Below are 20,643 nucleotides of genomic sequence, written 5' to 3' on the forward strand. Positions count from 1 at the left end.
AGCAAATTTGTGTAGGTCATTGTTGTGAGGGAGTTCAAGGGGCAACGAAGCAGTCCTATAAAGCACAGATCCTGAAGCCATGGCAGCTTGGGTTCACATTACAGTTCTGCCACTTCCTGTAATGACCCTGGCTGCTCATGGTGATTGGGAGTAGTAGCCAGACTAGAGAACCCAGCCTTGGTTTCCTCTGCTACAAAACGGGGCTGCTGTCAGAAGCAAATGAGCTAATATATGTAAAGTGCTGCAAACAGTGCCTGGCACATGGTGAAGTGTTTCCTAGTCTTATTTCCAGATTAGTCACTAGGACTGGATTCTTTTTTAAGTGTATTTTATAAGAAGGTTAAAGAAGACTTCTTGTACAACTTGTTAATGCATAATGCCCCAAACGAGCACAAAGATTATTTACAAGTTTCACTTCCTGATAGGATCTTCCAGGATTTCCATCTGTAGAGTCGAGTCCCTAGAAGGCCAAGCAGTGGAATTTGAAGAATTTTTCTTTTTCCCAACAACACTGCAAGAAAACCTAAACCCATTCTCTCGATATTACAAATGGTTTCCATAAGGGGGAAAAAAATCCATAAAGATCCTTACTGCATTAAAGTAACAAATAGAAGGGGACATTTTAAAATGCATTTATTCTAAAAAGCAACCAAACTATCAGAAATTTAAAGTTATACCAGTCTAGAAAGACATAGCTCAGATCATACAGGAATGACAGTCCTAGGACTGGAATAAAACCCGCAGATGGATCAAAAGATGTCCCCCCACCGCCAACCACTAGAAAATGCTGAAATTCCAGGAACAAAGTACTATATACTTGGGATGATTAACAGCAAAATGCTTTTAAAAATCCTCTCAGACTAGGATTCTGCTAGTAGCAGAAATCTATTCAAATATTACTCTCTTCTCTTTCAAAGAGGCTGTATGTACAACAAATTACACAAACGATGTTGGATTTTCCCCAGAAAAGCAAATAAAACTAAAGACAGGAGCACTATTGGGGTCACAGTAAAGGTCTGAGGTCCTGTCCTGCACCAGGATACCCAGATGGTAGAGAGGGGCTAAAACCCAGTGGACAATGTCCTCCCAGCAGTGTGCCCTGACAGGGCAGACGCAGCCCCGCTGACACCGCTTCACACAAAGGGACCCTGGAGGCTGGCCCTTCAAAAGCAAAACAAGCTGGTGTTCCAAACCATCTTTTTCCTAGGGACTGCTGTGCATACCCCCTCAATGTCGTAGTTGGGGTGGGGGAAAAAAGTGATGCTTTGTACTCTAACATAGCCATCTTTCCACGATGCAAACATTTTCCAGCTTTCTTGGTTTACTTTTTGCTATCAGCTGTTCTCTGGACCCTTCTTCTTTATCTCACTCCCTAGTCTTCTTTCTGACATAAACTCTTTCCCTTCCTTTTCATTCCAATTCCCCTTTTGGAGAAGCCACAGTATACATTAACATGATACACTAGGAATTGCAAAATAATAGCACTCTTTGCACCTTGCCAACATAGATTCTGCACTATTTCTAAATATTGACCTTTTTTCTTTCTCTTTCTTCCCCATTTACCCCAAATCAATTTTAAGATATGAACAAATCTTCCTGTATCTCCTGGGGTAGATGATCTCTTTACTCAACTCCAAGTGGCTCTTACCCTCCCTTCTCTCTCTGTGTGTGTCCCACCTGTCCTCTCCCCCTTTATATGCATAATCTACCTATTTCTCCCTAAACCTATTCCTCCTCAGGCCAGACAAACTGTTCAAATGCAACCACTCCAGATGTAATACGCCACATTTAAAGGCCAGAAATTTTTATTAAAATTATGGGGCTTGGGGTTTGCTTTGCTCTGCTTTGTGTTTGCGGTTGGGGGAGAAAAGGATGAAATCAAGTTTCGCTTTATGTCCACTGTGTATTGTGGGCCAGGTGTGGTGACTCATGCCTGTAATCCCAGCACTTTGGGAGGCTGAGGCAGGCAGATCACACGAGGTCAGGAGTTCAAGACTAGCCTGGCCAACACGGCGAAACCCCCTCTCTCCTAAAAATACAAAAATTAGCTGGGTGTGGTGGTGCACACCTGTAATCCCAGCTACTCAGGAGGCTGAGGTAGGAGAATCACTTGAACCCAGGAGGCAGAAGTTGTAGTGAGCCAAGACCACAGCACTGCATTCCAGCCTGGGCTACAGAGTGAGACTCCATCTCAAAAAAAATAAAAAAAAAAAACCCCTGTATTGTGCTTTTTATTCAAATCCTATGCTTCCATTTATCTGGCCACAAAAGGGCTATCTCTAAGGGCCTAAAGAGGCTGTTTCCAGCTCACAAAGCTATTTTGTTTGGTTTACAGGAAGTCCTAAAATGTTGAATTAGCCAACCTTTAAAATCAGATTTCACACAATAATCCAGATTTCGGGCTTACAGCGAAAAATCAGAAAATCTGGCAACATCAGCCCACATTCCCACGCGGCAACAATGCACTTCTGATGGGCCTCCCACTCCTGATGACCCCACCTGGAGGGCGAGTGCCTGCTGCCACAAAGCATCTCTGAGGCACACTATTTGCTCAAGACCCCTAGGCTACTGCTAGTATCCAACTCTGATTATTAGCACTGAAATTACAGATCTAACTTCTGCTTGGTACAGAACTTAGCAGTTATAAATAAGTTATAAGGAAAATAATTTAGAACAGGTGAAAGATAAACTATTTTGGAATAGAAAAATACCTTAAGAGAGCTAAGTTGAAGAACAAGTGCATCTCTCCTCTCTCTCTCGGAGTGTGTGTTCGTAGGAAGGGGGTGTTTTGTGCAAGATGTATAAAACCGCAGCCCACTTCCCACTTTGTACTTCATTACTGGCTAAATGTTAAGATAAATAATACAATTGTTAAAGTAAAACTTGAACAGAATACATTCACTCCAGTAAAGAGATTATACTTGAGTATAATGAAGCATAATTTTATTGTATTTTAAAAAATAAAGGTACGAATGAAACAGCCTATGAATATGATGTAGATATACGGATATTTATTTATTCATTCATTTACTTTGAGGATATAGTTTTTTTATTGAATATATTTATGGCATTTATTCAGCAAACATTTGTTAGAGCAGTTTTTTCAGCTAAGACATAACACCTTAGCAAATACTAGGTATATCTTTATATGATATGTTTATGCACAGTAGTTATTGTGGGTGAGATTTAACTAGGAAGAGGGTGCTTAAGATGTACTTTACAAGTGGCATTCTATCATCAATATGCGTGACAAAAGAGAACAGGGCTAGAGAAAACACCAGAACAATTAAGTGATTTAAAGTTACCCTCTCAATTCCGGGATAAAATTTCGTTCAAGTAGTTTTATCAATAGGCTGATACTTCTAAGACCAACTTGGGATGACAAGAGATTGGCCTGGAAGCCTAAATGCTGGGATGCCACTACAGCTCTACTCTTCAAACATGCAGCACGAACCAGAGGAGTTATCTGGTACCTTTACACCTCAAAACCTGATTCTCTTTTTCTTGTAACAGAAATATTACTAGGTATCATAGGTGTTATAAAATAAATACAAAGAAATGTGCAGAAATGAGAAAGGGAACAGTAGATAAGAGAATAGGTATATACTGAGGCCGGGCACAGTGGCTCACGCCTGTAATCCCAGCACTTTGGAAGGCCGAGGTGGACGGATCATGAGGTCAGGAGATCGAGACCATCCTGCCTAACGGTGAAACCCTGTTCTACTAAAAATACAAAAAAAAAACAATTAGCTGGGTGTGGTGGCAGGCGCCTGTAGTCCCAGTTACTTGGGAGGTTGAGGCAGGAGAATGGCGTGAACCCGGCAGGCGGAGCTTGCAGTGAGCTGAGATCGCGCCACTGCACTCCAGCCTGGGCAACAGAGTGAGACTCCATCTCAAAAAAAAAAAAAAAAAAGAGAATAGGTATATATTACAAAATATTTAAAGGTCTGGTTTAAAATATAAAAGTCTGGTATAAAATGAGTCTGGTTTCAAATTCCAACTCCGCCACTTCTGTGTGACGTTGTTGTAAATTACATAACGTCTTCAGCCTTATGACCTCATTTGTACAGTGGGAATAAGTCTACCTTTCACTCAGAATTGTTTTGAGGATATATGAGAATGCATGTAAATTCCAGGGCATAGGTTTGGACAACCAATAAGTGCCTAATAAATAGCTGTTATTATTAATAACTTTAGGTGTTCTATACATTGTTCAAGTACTTCTTAACCGGATAAGTTAAATACGAAAACAAAAAAGTAGCCATATCTGAGAATACACTGATTTTAAAAGCCTGTTCAGTAGAGTGCCACTGCAAGCATCAGGGGGACCATTTTTCCAAGAATTTTAATTTTCTAATATTTCTTAAAATTCAGTTGTAAGCAAACAGTGAAGAGAATTTTGACTGATGGCATTTTATACCCGGTCTGAAGAGTTCTGTCCTGTCTCTATAGCACAAGAGATTTTGAGACACACCTTTCTGGTGGCCAATGACCATCAGAGAAAAAGGTGTCCTCTTGTACATCCTTTCTTCTCCTTGTTCTGCAGAACTCGTTGCAGTGCTGGCTATCTGTTGATGCTAATATGTAGCAATGGGATTTATGCGTTGCTGGGGAAGTGAAGCTTTCTCTGGCACTATTCCTAACTATTACCAGCAAGCATAACAGGAAAGAAAAAAATGTTTAAAAAAAAATGCTTGTAATGGAACCTAACACCATATTTATGAGCGTTCCCCAATAGCAGGTGTCAAGGGGTAGATACAGACATCTTAAAAACCTCAGAGGAGTGGTAGTTCCCAGACTTTTGATTTCACGGGCCAGTAAAATGTCAAAAGAAAGACTATCATAAAATTGCCAGCTTAAAACTGGACTTAGATATGACACCAAAAAACCATCACCAGCCTTTCATAACAAGAAAAAACAAGCCGAACCTCCAGTAGGAAGAACAACCCAAGATTAAACAAAACAAAAGCAAAACAAAACAAAAAAACAGACTCTTGTAATTGAATAAACTTAGCACTAAAGTTGAAACAGAAAAGCTTGTTGCATTGTCTTTACTCTTCTCATTTTGTCATGGGCTGGTGAAACTGTCATCAGGGACCCACTCTGGAAATGACTGCTCAAGGATGAACTGGGAGTTGGTCCAGCCCAGGGTGCCCTATCTCATAGAGGAACCAAGGGCCATGGTGGACTATGTGCTGTTTGGGTCACTACACCTTCCAAGAAGACTGACATATCCTTAAAGCTTCTCTTTTGTCTTAATAACCAATGATGGGCTCGCTGGCCACAAATGTTTCAAACCCATTTGAAGGTGTCTTCAGTCAGCACCCAGCCTTCGTGCACAACTACTAAGACGGTGGTTCTGAGCCGAGCTGCACTTGAGAATTACTCGGAGGCAGGGTGGGCTCTTTTCAAAACTAACTCCATATCCACAGATTCTGATTCAATAGGCATGGGGAAGGGTCTGAATATACGTATTTAAAAAATATTCCCCAGACTGATTCTGATGCTAGCCAGGGTTGAGAAAAACCATATTTCTTGGCATTCATCCTGAATTTATATCTTGTAAAGCTTTAAGGTATAACTCTTCATTCATTCCTCTGGGTGACAAATACTAATAGAGGGTCTGCCATGTGCAAGGCACTAGAAAATCAGTAGAGAACAAGAGAGATAAATCCCTACCCTCAGCACACTGACAGAGTGCTGGAGCATGAAGACAAGGAGGCAACTAAAATAGCACACTCGGACTTATTAGAATAAAGTGAACTACCAAGGCTGCCTATGGCCCTATCCTTGTGGCTTCACAGACCTCCATGCCATCTCCTCTCAGATGACTCTTTCCAGGTGCTAGAAATCCTGATATTTCTATCAGAGAAACAGATGAGCAAGGACCCTGTCCTCATGAAGCTTACATTCTAGCAGCAATGTCCAAATATTCCAGGTATCATTACAATGGTCATTCCAGCTCGAGTGTCTTTCTGAAGGTTAGGTGCCCATGACTTTGGGGGAAAAAACACACTGTGAAAACTCAATTAAGACTGTATTTTCCATTTTGGTTTTTCTTTTTCCAAAATCTTTTTTTTATTTTTTGAGACAGAGTCTTACTCTGTCACCCAGGCTGGAGTGCAATGGCACGATCTCAGCTCACTGAAAACTCCGCCGACCAAGTTCAAGCGATTCTCCTGCCTCAACCTCCAGAGTAGCTGGGAATACAGGCACCACCACCACATCCAGTTAATTTTTTAAATTTTAGTAGAGACGGGGTTTCACCACGTTGGCCAGGCTGGTCACAAATTCCTGACCTTAGGTGATCTGCCCACCTCAGCCTCCCAAACTGCTGGGATTACAGGAGTGAGCCACCATGCCCAGCCCCAAAATCTTTTTGATGAAGCCTAGCATTTCATGGTTTTTGTTTTTCTACAACAGCAAGTCAGGACAACAACATGAAGGTATTTTCAAAGCCCTTCCCTGAGTTTATCCAACAAAACACCATCCTATGAAAATTCTATAATTTCCCCTTAATACCCAACCACCTATTAGCCAACAAGAAACTCACCTGCAAATCTTCTGATGACTAATACATCCTAGTGTGGTTTCCCTGGAGCAAATCCCCAGTGGTTAGACACTTCATAATCCAGAAAAGCTGTCATCTGCAAACTTAGAAATTCCACTGTGTGCTCCTTCTTTTAGATCAATTATATAAATAAGACCCAAGGGACCCCACTGTTTACGCACCTCTAAGCAGAGAAGAAATCCTGATCCTTAGCCTTCATTGTTGGTCTTTAAGGCAGATAGATGCTAATGCCTACTCTGTCACTACATGTGTAAACTTAAGTTAATCACATCACCTCCCTGTGCCTGGATATGCTCAACTATAAAATTTAAGGGTTAATCCCTTCCAGCTATAATAGTCTTTCTATTCAAAATGACACAACTGCATCCTTAATTCTAAGACTTCAACTTCGACACAGCCTTCGAAAATATAAAAGGACAGCAACATTTTTCCCCTCAAAAAACCTCAAGTATTCAGAAGGCATCCCTTCTTTTCATTGGATTATCCTTCATCTCCAGAGGAGATAAAGAGGTTTCCCATATGGACTGGTAGAGAAGGGAAACCAAGTAGACTGCACCATCTGGACAGCCAACACACTAACAGAGGATTGGGGCACAATGGACGTTCATCACAAAGAGGTCACACACATTGGCCATGAGATTTGAAATCTTCCTCTAGCTCTCCTTCAACACTGTGAGATAGCTACCACCCAAATCAAATAATTTATTAAATCTAGTTCATTGGATAGAGCTAGAGTATTTGGAGAACTTGGCACTAAGTTACCTGGGATTTCTTACCTGCCAGCTTCAGAAGACATCTGGGAATGGTAATTTCCTAATGTCTTTGCAGTGAAGACTGTAAAATCAAGTATGAACTTACATCAATGACAAGTTAAAGCCAAGCTCTGAGAAAAAGGTTTGTTTCTAAACCTCAATCCTCTCTCCTTCCCTAAATATAAGTCTGTCACTAAATATTTGAGGCATATTAGCAAAAAAAGAAAACAAAGCTTAGCCAGAGTGGGAACCAAGTCCATAGTTGATTTTTGCCAGTTATCCTACTTTCTCACAATTTTCAAAAGCAACTCGAACCCCGCAAGCTTCAGATTTGCACAAAACATTAGAAACTCTCTTCCAGATACATAAACAGAACTACAAAGACCCAGAGGAAGGAATTCAGATTTCAGAAGCTTGCAACAGACTCGAACAATTTCAAAATGGTACCACAGGTGCAAACATTTCAAGAGCTAAATGCCATGTGGCCTGGCATTTAGATTTCTCAAAAGCCCCCAAAATAAGGGCTAATTAGCCCTAGAACTCACCTCCATCACTCAGTGATCCCAGCTCTCACACAGGACCAAACTACTGAGTTTTACATAGTACTAACTGACTACTATTTTCAACAAAGTCATCCTCCATTCATCTCTGATATAATTAGAAGACATAAATTCAAAAATGTCAAAGGCTAGAAAATTGGATCAAAATAAATAGGATAACGTTGAGAAGGAACAACAACAAAAACTTCTCCAAAAAAAATCTGCCAAAGAAATATAGGATGCAACAGCTCACAGAGCAAATATCTGGGGGTTTTGACTATCCAAAACATGATTATCTAATAAAGAAGTTGGTGCTCAGCACTGCCTAAGAAAACCAAAGGCAGTTGTAAGCTTAAGGTGCAGTAAGTAGACATTTATGTCTAGGTCTCAGCAGACAGCCGTCTTACTGTACTCTCTGTGGGCCAGATCACATCTCAATTACATATTCAATTCCAGATTCTCCATGTGAGATGCTGATAAACTGAGAAGACATCGAGACCCCATCCCAATAAAAGACTGAAAAGAATTGGGACTAGTTTGCATTAGGAAAATCAACTGGGGGTAAGGGGACATCATATTCTCTTGGTGCATTCAAAGAGAGTAGGCAGCTCGAAAAGAATAAAATCATTGGAAAAAAAAATTCAAGGAGACAGCCTTCAGCTCAAGTAATAATACAACGAACAGTCCAAAGGTGTAATAACCTGTCTTCAGGAGAAGAAGTTCACAGTTCCTGGGGTTATTTAAACAAAGGTTACCTAGAAAGGGTAAGACTTTATTAAAATCAATAAACTGGATAGGCGCCTCTAAAATGCCAATTCTGATTCAATGATTCCCAACTTACTCCACTATCATACTATGTTCATCTGCTATGATCTCCCTCCAAACTGCCCCTTTCTTTCAATAATGATTTGCCCAGACCCTAATCACATCAGACCTGATCACAGAAGTCTCCCACATCAGCTTCCTAAGCTCAATGTTATTATTCCTCCCATGTCAAGAACCACCTCCCTTTAAGACCTATTCTGAGGTCTAGGGGCAGGCACTATTGCCATTTTGGACAGGATCATCCTTTGTTTTGAAGGAAGGGGGTTGATGTCCTGTGCACAGTAGGATGCTTATGTAGTATCCCTGTCCTCTAGCCACTAGATAACAGCAGCACCTGCCGCCTAGCTATGATAACCATAAATGTCTCCAACATTCCTCAAGGTCTGCTGAGAAGCATAACTGCCTACTTCTGAGAGCTACTGGTCTTGAGGCAAATGATTAACACTACTGACTTGTGGTTAAGTTTTTCACTAACTAGGTTCCCTCTACCCTCCTTTATTAGTCATATATTCTGTTCCCCCTCCCTGACCACTGTCAAAAGTCAATTCAGATTTCCACTCCTCCCTCAACATACTTCATACACTTTCATCTGGTTCCACACACCCTGGATTCTTAGACAACTACAACTATCTGCTTCTGCTGGCATCCTCATGTGTGCCTGTCTTATCTGCTCTCTGTGATTACTACGAGAATCCTCTCCTGCCTTGTTAAGATCCCACAGCACCCACTCCAGTTCTCTGCTTCCTGCTGGCACTCAACAAACATTAACTGGTGTTTCTTAGAATGTCAAACACCAGCTCCAATTAAAAATAACTGAAATCCCTTACAAGCTACCACTTCAACAACATAATAATCATGATTACAAAGTTTGGACAAACTTTTGACTTTAATAGCTATTTTATTTTGTCAGCAGTACTGAGAAAGGAATCAAGTCTAATTTCCAAACTATAGCTACCAAAACAATTTAACTATTTGGACATGACAAACACATCAGAATTTTCTAAAATTATTTTTTAAAAAGCCTGCATAATATAAAAATTAAGGGAAAAGGGGGCCTAGTTTTTTTCTTTTTTCTTTTTTTTCCATTAAACTTTAGTGATTTTGAGGAAAAAAGGGGCTAAGTTTTTATCACGTTTTTTAAATGCTGGAAAACACAGCAGGGAGAAAACGATATGAATATGGCTCAATACTTTAACTGTTGCATCATATGCTACTCCACATGGTAATGGAAGACTGGGTCATCTAAGGACAATTTCCTCTCCAACCTTCTAATCTGTTAGGTTTTAATCAACACGCACACATACACCCTAAATAAAAACGAGACAAATCTAATACAAAGTGTTCAAATATGTAAATAAACTGTGCTAATTCAAGATTTTGGAATTTTTCCCTGGCTCCATAGATTACCTAATCATTTTATGGGGGGCTCCATAAGTAACCTACAGAGATCAAACACCCTAAATCAACTTTCGTGACCCCTGTTTTAACCACCTAATTTTCATCTCAGATTCTTCCCCATCTTGCACTTGGATCTTAACAGGGATTTAGTTAGTTGGTGTCAAGACAGGTGAAGCAAGAACCCCAACTCTGACCTAGCTGACAGTAGGAGTTTGGTCACTATTTTTGGACTGTAAAAATAAATGCTGCCTGAACACCCCATTTACGGGATATGGTGCAGGGTTCCTCCCACAGGTAAGAAGCAGAGGTCCCAGATGCTTTGGCGAGGAAGGTCTGAATCACTCTCACTCTTGGCACTGGGAGGGGCCCCTTGGTTGTTTATAAGGTAGACAGCCCTCACCATTACTGCAAACGGGAATTCCCTGCCTGTCCAGACTCTTCCAAAGTCCAGTACAAACCATGTAATAGGTGCTCAATAAACGCTGCCTGAACGGAGTTTTACTACCAAAGCTGCCAAGGAAAGTTTCAAGAAGTCAGCTCTTTAGTCCTATCTCTCTTCCAAAATATGTCCTCAAAGTTTTCTTTGTCCAACAAAAAATATTTTTCAAGATCCAAGAGCAGGAAATCTGCGAGGCAACGAGGAGCCAAATATAAGCCCAAGCGGCTCCAGCTGGGCCCCACATTCCGCTAGGACTCCCCCGTACCTATTCCCCATCTCTCCGACTACATCCTGAGTGCGCCCTCCCTCTCACCTCGGCTGTTTCTTTCCCACAACCCTACCTCTACACTTTCGGCCACACTCACCCCAACTGCGTGCTCCTGGGACCTCAGAGCCCACGTCTCCCTCTCCAGCAAGGACCTACCTCTCTTCCCCTCGACCTGCAGCAGTTCTTCTTCACTGCAGCTGGCTTTTTAAGAAATCAAAAAATCTCATTTATCTGCAAGGGATACTCCCTAGTAAAGGAGGACGGAAAGGAGAAGGCCCCTATAAACCCTCTAGTAACCGGAGGTGCTGGTCTTCCTGGCAACCACCCCCAATTCTCCTTTCCAAGCCCCTGAACAGGATTTGAGCAGAAGTCCCGCTCCCAAGAGCCCACGCCTCCAAACAAGCTAGAAGCGGATTATACCGGTACCCAACCCGGAGATGGCCCGTGGCCGGCTGGGTGCACCTGCGGGCCCCCAGCTCCCTCCCACAGGCGCCGGGGGCGGGGCGCCGGCCTTCACCTCCCCGCCCCCGCCCGCTGGGCTCCCAGCGCAGCCCACCCGGCGCAGGAAGGAAGCGAAGGGGAGGCGATTCTGGAGAAGTTAAAGGGCTCACCTTATGGACACCGGGACAGTAAGGCCAGACACCAAACACCCACCTCCGGGAGGAACCAGCAGAGCCGAAACCACCTCTCCCCGCTTTTCGGACTGGGCGGAGGGAGGCAAGAGAAAGGAGAGCGCGCGAGGGGTCCAGGAGCCAGGCAACCGCACTCCTCTCCCGCAGGGCTAGCAGCTCGGGGCCGAAGCGGCCGACACTCAGACTGCAGAAAGCGGAACAATCTCCCAGGCCCCGGGGGCAGCAAACGGGAGCCCCCTCCGCTCGCCACCACCTACTCGCGACCCCCGGACGTCCCCGAATGAGTTCCCGGCCGCAACCTCAGCTCGGGCCGCGGCGCCTGCGCCAGGGTTGCGCGCTTCGGCTCGGCGCGGCTCCACCTGCGCGTCGCCTTCGCTCGCAGCCCCCGGCCCCTCCCGGGAGAGGTGCGCACCAACCTTGGGGGGCAGCTCGGCCGCCGAGCCACGGCTTATGCTGAGGCCGGAGGTGGCGGCATCACCCGCGGCGGGCGGCGGCTGCACCGGGACGCGCCGGGGCGGCGAAGGCGCGCTGCGCCCTGTACCCTGCTCCCGCGACCCCGCCCGCGGTTGCCACCTCGAAGCGCGGCGGAGGAGCCGGGGCACCACGGGCGGCGGCAGCGGCAGCAGCGGCGACGGGAGCAGCAGCACATGACTCTGTAACGAGGGGAATTAGACAAAGCGTAACATGGACTCCGGGCCAGTGCAGGCGCTGCAGCTCTGGGACCAACCGCAGCCGGCGAGCGCCGCGACTGGCCCGGCCGCAGCCAATGGGGCGGGCCCGGGCCTCCATGTGATTGCGAGCACTTTCTCCGGTCGCCCTACAGCGCCTGACCGGACCGGGTCTGTGTGGCGAGGGAGGTGGCCCGGGGTTGGAGACTGGCGGCGAGCGACTGCTAGATGCCGAGCAGGTGCTTGGGAGGGGAAGAACGGCAGCCTACATCACCATCGCCGTAATGCTTTGTCAAGCGCCCACCTGGGCAGGGTTCGGTGCCGGGCAGGCGCAGCTGCCAATCAGCTGCGAGGCAAGCTCAGGAACCTTCACCCGTCCTGGGCGAAGGAGTCGGTCACGTCGACTAAAACTCTGCTATTAAGACTTGGCGCTGGGGTTGGGGGATTGAATTACACTACAAAGTCACTTAAGCGCCTTCCAACTCTAAGGAGAAAGTATTTGTCTGAGCTTTGGGCCACACACAACTACTTGGCATGGATAGTTTCTCAGCTTCATGTGTTCCGTCTGCTATTGAAGCTGTATTGGAAAGTCGGCTCTCGTTTTTATCTGAGTCCGCCCCTTTCATCCTATTCTTTTCGTCAAAAATATCTTACATCTGAAAAAGGCAGATGAAAGATTGTTCTATGCTAAGAGAGTTTTGCAGCCCGATAGTGTCACCCTTTGTTGTTGTTGTTGTAGGATCAAGGTTCATTTGCAGTCTTTTTTGTGGGTGAGCGAAGGCAGGGGCCAAGAAATAAATTAAGGCGAGATATTTGGAGTTATTTGGTTGTAACAAAATATGTGGTTCAACCCAGTGCTTTAGTACCTTCTTTTATCTGAATCCATGTGTTTCTGTAAACCATGGGAAGTCTAATCTGTCTTCTACCAGTGTCTCTCCATGTCAGCAAATGTTCGATCAACGTTTACCCAGCATCTAAATATTCTTAATAAGCATGCTGCACAAATGTTACAGGTACTCAGGAAGGTGTCGGTTCAGAGATAGTGAGACATTAAAGAGAATGATTGTCTAGGGTTTCAGAAAAGGATTCAGAGAGGTGATAGAATTGACCCTTGGATGGTGAGCACTTGGCCATCAGGCATTGGACATGAAGAAGAGCAGCCGAAACAGGAATGTGAACAGAGAGGTCCAGAATACACTCAAGGGACCGTCCGAGACTCATTACAAGATGACACCAGATTCTGAGCCCTCGGCCCTTTTGCTCTCACTTTCCTTCCCCATCCCTCCTTGCCAGCAGCCACTGCTGTTCCACACACTGCCAAGAAGGTGGTGTGTGGGCAGGGAGTGTGTGTAAGTGATCTAATCAGTGTCAGGTTTGCTGATCTAAGAGATGAGAGGTCTTTTAAAACTTAACAACTAGTGGTGTGATATTTTGATTGAAAACAGCCCACTATTATAATGAATTTGGAATGTGTTGCTGTTTGTAAAAAATAAAAATAAAAAAATTTTAGGCCCGGCGCGGTGGTTCACACCTGTAATCCCGGTACTTTAGGGGGCTGAGGCGGGAGGATCACGAGGTCAGGAGTTTGAAACCAGCCCGACCAACATGGTGAAAACCCATGTCTACTAAAAATACAAAAATTAGCTGGGCGTGGTGGCAGGCGCCTGTAATCCCAGCTACTCAGGAGGCTGAGGCAGGAGAATTGCTTGAACCCGGGAGGTGGAGGTTGCAGTGAGCTGACATGGTGCCACTGCACTCCAGTCTGGGCAACAGAGTGAGACTCCATCTCAAAAAAAAAAAACCAAAAAAAACAAAAAAAAAACAACCCAGTCTTCTGTACTTTGTTCTTTTGATCTTCCCTGGGTTTTAAATTGTGATTCTAGATTTGAAAAACATGATTTCAATGTTGGTATAAATTGAGAAAAGAAAAAAAGTGATATTCAGAAAACAGTCAAATGTGGAGAAATAGACATTCTCACACACTTGTAAAAGTAAGAGGAAATTGGACAATCCCTTTGGAGGACATTTGGAAATTTTTGATAAATAGGTGTGTTCCCTTTGAGCAGGTAATTGCATGTGTAAGGGTTTGTACTTTAAGCATATATGTGCAAAAGTTATGTCAGAAATAATTACACATGTACAAAAATATGTATATACGTGTCTTATTGCAGCATTGTTTGTAATAGTGGAAACATGTAATGGTGTAAAAATCAAATAATAAAGTCCCAGTAGGAAACTGTTTAAGCAAATTTTGCTAGATCTGTAGAAGGAAACCATAAGCAGCCATGAACAAAAATAAGCTAGATCTATTTGTACCTACATGAAAGAATGTCCAAAATCTGTAAGTGGGAAAAAAAAAAAAAAGGCTGCAGAACAATATGATAGTATGATTCCATTTTTTGTATTTTTTTGCATTAAGATATACATGTTATTAAATGTATGCTTCAGAAGAAATCTGGAAGCATATATAACAGGATGTTAATGGTGATTATCTCTGGGTGTGGGATTACTGGGCCTTTCATTAAGTTCTGTATGTTTGAATTGTTTTTATATTGAGCACATATTACTTTGATAATCAGAAACGTAATTTTAAAAATTTAAAGGATTGTTTTAGAATATATTCAGGGTATTATAACAAAATACCATAAACTGGGTGGCTTATAAGCCACAGAAATTGGCTGGGTGTGGTGGTTTATGTCTGTCATCCCAGCACTTTGGAAGACCCAGGCTGGAGGATCACCTGAGGTCAGGAGTTTGAGACCTGCCTGGCCAACATGGTGAAACCCTGTCTCTACTAAAAATAACAAAATTAGCTATGAGTGGTGTCAGGCACCTGTAATCCCAGCTACTCTGGAGGCTGAGGCAGGAGAATCACTTGAACCCAGGAGGTGGAGGTTGCAATGAGCCAAGATCATGCCACTGCACTCCAGCCTGGGTGACAGAGTGAGGCTCTGTCTCAAAAAAAAAAAAAAAAAAAAAAAAAAAATTCTTACAGTCTGGGAGCTAGGAAGTTCAAGGCAACAGCAGATTCCACATCTGTGTGTGTGTGTGTGTGTGTGTGTGTGTGTGCGCGCCTTCTTTCTGGTTCATAGAGGGTGACTTCTTGCTGTATCTTCATATAGTGGAAGAAGGAGTGAAGGTCTCTCTCAGGCCTCCTTTTTAAGGCCACTAATCCCGTTCATGAAGGCTCTGCCATCATGACCTAATGCCTCCCAAAGGAACCACCCCCTAATACCATCAATTTAGGGGTTAGGATTTCAACATATAAAATGGAGGGGTGGGAGGACACAATATTCAGACTATAGCATGGATAAAATTAGTAAGAAGTCTGCCAGTGATAAGTAATGAAAAATAACTGATCATCTACAATGTAAAAACAAAAAAAATCAGCCCATCAGCTTCTCCTTTTCCACAAAAAACAGAACAGAGGCAGCAAAGGACAACTGATTTGACGTTGGGTTCAGAATGAAGAAATATGATGGAAAAGGAATCTGAGGCTACTGTAGACATATCTACAGAGAAACACACGGCTTCTAGGAAGTTCTGTTCAACAAAAACTTATAGAGCACTTACCATCCTTTGCTACTTGTTATAGTTAAGAATTGGCAACTGTTTCAGCACTTGGTAAATCTGTATCACAATAGTAACAACTAATACTTACATAGGTCCTCATCCAAATACTTTACACATACCTTTAGTCTTCACAGCAACCCCATGAGATACTATACTCATCTAATAGATGGGAAACAGAAAGCTTTAAGGAGGCTCTGTGACTAGCTCAATACCACATAGACTTTAACTGACAGCTAGATTTTTAAGTCAGGTGGCCTGGCTCTAGAGGTCCAAGCACTTAATCACAGTTCTGTCTAAAAGGACCATGTAAGATAAAGGGCATTATTTGTGCATCTCCTCTTACCAAGTATGATGACTCTAACTTGATTTGTTCTTACCTAAACTATAGCATGCTCCAAGACAATCCATAATACTTTTGAATGAGGGAATGAATATTGACTTTCCTACAAAAGAGGAATCTGAGCTCCTTGGAGGAGTGATTTTGCATTCTTAAATTTTATCACCTAGTAGAGTGCCTAACATATGGTAGGCAATATGGGTTTCAATAATCTGTAAACATGTTTTTGAAAAATTGTGCAGCAATCAAACTTTATAAACTGATCTCAGATGCACTGAGGTGGCTTATGAGTAATGTCATGATGAATTCCTTGTAAAATGAAAAATAGCACTGGGGGGAAGGGGCTAAATAGGGATATACCTTCATAGTCATATACAAATAAATGTACAGTATATTTGCTTGAAAGTGGTATTAATGCTGAAGAGTTTCAAATTAGTTGAGCCTCTCTCTCACCTCTCTCGGTTTCCTCATCTCTGAAGCGGGAATACTAATACATACCTCAGTTTATTATGAGGGAAATAATTAAATGACATAATACATGGAAAGGGCTTAGCCAAGTGCTGAATAGGCATTGCTCAGTAAATGTTACCTAAGTACAACCACATATTATAAGTGTGACCAAATTTCTTAATCTAGTGTGACTCTTAAGAATGTAACATAATATGCAATATGCAATATCTAGAGCACCTCCTTATCGTCAAAAAACAGGAACTCAATACATATTATGCTTTAAAATTACATGGTAGGAGTTCAGTCTAAGTAAATGGTAAAACAAATGTTTTCTCATTTTCTTTCCTCCCCTGTGCTACCTACTATTTTAATCTTTTCTATTATTTATATGGGTTAGACCCATTTCAATATTTCTTTATATGAGTTAAAACCATTTCACTTCTCAGACTTATTTAAATTCTTACGGGTTGTTTTTTGTTTGTTTGTTGTTTTCTGAGACAGGTTTTTGCCCTGTCACCCAGCCTGGAATGCACTAGTGCCGTCACCACTCTCTGTAGCCCAAACCTCCTGGGCTCAAGCAATCCTCCCATCTCAGCCTCCCCAGAGCTGGGACCTCAGCATGCACCACCATGCCCAGCTAATTTAAAACAAAAAATTTTCATAGAGACCAGGCCTCACTATATTGACCAGGCTTAAACTCTTAGCCTCATAGTTAGCTAAAGAGGCAAACTGTCTCCATTCCTCATAGCTAAGGAAATTGAAACGATGAAGACTAGACTAACAATGAGCAGGTTGAAAGGGGAGAAGCACTGTGGAGGAAATGGAGCTGGGCGGAGTGTGGGGGATAACCCTCTGCGAATACGAAGCAACATCAAGTCCAAAGAGGAAGGGAAATTGCCAGACTGCTATAGTTAGAAATAATATGGCGAAATTGAAACTAGAAAAACTAAGGGTACATGTCTTAACCACAAAAAGAAGAAAGAAGTGGATCTGTGCCTCCTAAAATGGATTCATAGGGCTGGGTGTGGTGGCTCACTCCTGTAATCCTAGCACTTTGGGAGGCTGAGATGGGAGGATCGCTTGAGGCCAGGAGTTCGAGACCAGACTGGTCAACGTAGCAAGACCCCCGTCTCTATTTAAATAAAAATAATAAATGTATTTGGAGAGTGGTAAAATTAGGGTTACCTATCTAAGTGAGTGGGTGCTTCTTAATAGGTAACCATGAAATAAGTGTTCGCTTCACTAAATTGTAAAAAGGAAAATATACCAAATTCAACTGCCTATGAATTTGTACCCATATACTCCACCTTCTTGCCTGCTTCTACTATGGATGGATCTCGAAAGAATTGTCCATACTCATTGTCTCCAATTCATCCCCCGCCCCCATCTTAAACTTAATTGAATCAGGGTTTTACTCCCAAAGCATCACTAAAACTGATCTTGCCAAGGAAAACAATGACTTGCATACTGCTAAATACAGTCAACAATTCTTGGTCCTTACTTGACCTCTCAGCAGCACTGGACACCATTGAATACTACTGCCTCTTCAAGTGGACTTCTCTTGCCTTTCAGGACACCAAACTGACTCCCTTCAATGAGTTCATCCAGTTATATAGCTTTGAATTCCCCTTCTATGCCAACAACTCTGCATTTATATTTCTTACTCAGTCCTCTTCCCTGAGCTCCAGCTTGTGTTTCTGACTGCCTAGTTGGGTTTCCTACTTTCACATCTAATAGACACCTCAAACGCCACATGTTCAAAACTGAATTCCTGATTTCTCCCCAAAACTTGTGCATCCCACATAGGTTTACCCCCTTACTAAATGGCAATTCCATTCTTCCAGTTGCCTGGGCTAAAAGCCCCAAGTTATCCCTGACTCTTTATCTCATGCAACTCATATTGAAGTGGGAAATTCTGTTGGCTCTACTTTCTAACTATGCACTTCCATGGCTACCACCTTGATCCCATCCACTATCATCTCTCTTCTCGATTAACTCATTAGTCATCTGATTAGTCTACGTACTTCTGCTTCTATCCTACTCCTCTCCACAGTCTATTCTCAGCAGCAGCCAGAGTGATCATTTTAATATGTGTCTGATTGCCTTACTCCTTTGCCCAAACCTGGTGATCGCTCCCCATTTTACTCAGAGTAAAACCAAAGTCCTTACGGTGACTTGTATGATCTGCATACCACACACCAAATGTCACTCAGAGAAGCCTACCCAGACAACCATATCTAAAATTGGAACCCACTCCCTGCCTGCTTCTGTTCCCGTCACCTTGCTTCATTATTTTCCCTTGGGCACTTACCACTTGCTTATTATATTCTTTGTTTGTTGTCTATCTTTTCCTGCTAGAATATAAGCTTTTTGCAGATAGGAATTTTATCTATTTTGCCCACATGTATTTAGAATAGTGTCTGGCACATAGTACCCACTGAATAATTATTTTATAATTAATTAATGAATTTATTTCAGATTTCTAATCAGTAGTAAATGCAGGAAAATTTTTCCCAGGAAGAGATTTTTCCACATCGTGTTGTTCTCTGAGGTTTGTTAATTGAAAAAAGGCATTCATACTCAGAGTTTCCAAATCATACATACCTATTGCTAAAACAGCACCTAGTCGTTTACATGGCAGAAGAAGAAACTTAGTGGAAAACATTACCATTTTTGCTAATTGCTCTCTTTTTTTTTTTTCTTTGAGATGGAGTTTCGCTCTCATTGCCCAGGCTAGAATGCAATGGCATGATCTCGGCTCACCGCAACCTTCGCCTCCCTGGGTTCAAGCGATTCTCCTGCCTCCGCCTCCCGAGTAGCTGAGATTACAGGCATGTGCCACCATGCCCCAGCTAATTTTGTATTTTTAGTAGAGATGGGGTTTCTCCATGTTGGTCAGGCTGGTCTCGAACTCCTGACCTCAGGTGATCCACCCCCAACCCCGGCCTTCCAAAGTGCTAGGATTACAGGCACTAGCCACCATGCCCGGCCAATTTTTGCTAATCTCTTATAAGGAAAAACAATGTGATCTGACTTAACAAGAAACAAAATTTCTAAATAGTAATTCCAAAGTCCTAAATTATATTCTAATTAAGGAAAATATTTAAACAAAGTAACACAATAGTGAAAAGAATAAGAGCAGATTAAACATTCATTTTCCTGTAACATATTATTTACTTTAAAACTCATGTTGTGCAGTAAGGCTGCTATGTATTCTAATTGGCTAAAATAAAAGGTTTAAGTGAGAGTAAAAGAACACAGATGAGACATGAAATAGCAAGTGGGAATCTAAGTTTTTCCAACTGAAAGTTGAAAAGGCAAAAAAAAAAAAAAAAAAAATCCTTGGGAAAATCACCATAAGAAAAGAATTGAGCAGTTCTTAAAAAATTAAAAAGCTCCCAAGCAAACTGATTTGTATGGTCACTTGAAAAGAAGAGTAATTGCTGTTTCCAAATGGTGAGTTGAATGTTTAGAAATCCACATGGAAATTACTTTGTTAGTATGTCTCCTCATAGCTCTTGTCTGTGGGAAGAGAAGATGAGCACAGCCAGAAACCTTAAATGTCAAGATGAGGCTGAGCAGTGCCTGCGCTGGAGAGAGGAATGTAGGAAGAGGAAGAGAGAAGCCAGCTTGTGGGGTTTTCTTACTCATGGGTGAAATTCTAGCATTATGGCTTTAAAAGATTAATATATCTGAGCATTGTTTGAAATTTCACCTGACAGCTTCTCAAAGCAGCAAAACCTGGAGATGATTTGAAAGTAAAGTTCGGACTGAGAGGTTGGAACTAAAAAGTCGGCATCATCCTAATGTGAGTGGCTCCCTGGGCAACACAGATGCACAGAAGAAGGCAGCAGTCCTGTCTCCTGTTCCTGATCAGTCTCGAAGTTGGAGCCCTATGCTCAGCTCAGGCAGGGAACCTAAGCCAAAGGAGAGTGTGATGCTTACATTTAGGTGTCAATTTGATTAGGTTAAGAGACACCCAGATTGCTGGTAAGGCATTATTTCTGGGTATGTCTGAGGGTGTTTCCGGAAGACACTGGCATTTAACTCAGTGGACTGAGTAAGGAAGATCCACCTTCACCCAATGAAAGCCAGCACCATCCAATCAGTTGAGAGTCCAGATAGAACAAAAAGGCAAAGGAAATACGAATTCACATTCCTTTCTGGAGCTGGGACAGCCATCTTCTCCTG

The 20,643-nt window shown here is 42.6% G+C and overlaps 2 protein-coding genes across 9 annotated transcripts in view; one reads left to right on the forward strand and one right to left on the reverse strand.

Moving 5' to 3' along the window:
• The window catches only part of LRRC8D (leucine rich repeat containing 8 VRAC subunit D), a 116,812-nt gene extending 104,865 nt beyond the window's left edge, over positions 1-11,947 (reverse strand). The window contains exons 1-2 of one of the 8 annotated variants that reach the window (XM_038002693.2): positions 10,949-11,213; positions 7,348-7,405 (exon numbers count right to left, since the gene is read on the reverse strand). The gene's annotated coding sequence lies outside the window, so the exon portion shown is untranslated. Of the gene's footprint in view, positions 1-2,711; positions 2,848-7,347; positions 7,406-10,948; positions 11,214-11,403; positions 11,514-11,840 lie in introns of those variants that run through there. The other 7 variants (XM_007978021.3, XM_038002725.2, XM_007978022.3 and 4 more) reach the window with 7 other exon arrangements.
• A 161-nt stretch (positions 11,948-12,108) lies between these two features.
• LOC140709499 (uncharacterized) lies at positions 12,109-14,331 on the forward strand. The gene has a single exon (XM_073008609.1). It carries the CDS (start codon positions 12,109-12,111, stop codon positions 12,763-12,765), a length of 657 nt encoding a protein of 218 aa, XP_072864710.1. The 3' UTR covers positions 12,766-14,331.
• Positions 14,332-20,643: the final 6,312 nt, after the last annotated feature.

The sequence above is a fragment of the Chlorocebus sabaeus genome, chromosome 20 (genome assembly GCF_047675955.1).
Source record: "Chlorocebus sabaeus isolate Y175 chromosome 20, mChlSab1.0.hap1, whole genome shotgun sequence".
Lineage (NCBI taxonomy): Eukaryota > Metazoa > Chordata > Mammalia > Primates > Cercopithecidae > Chlorocebus > Chlorocebus sabaeus.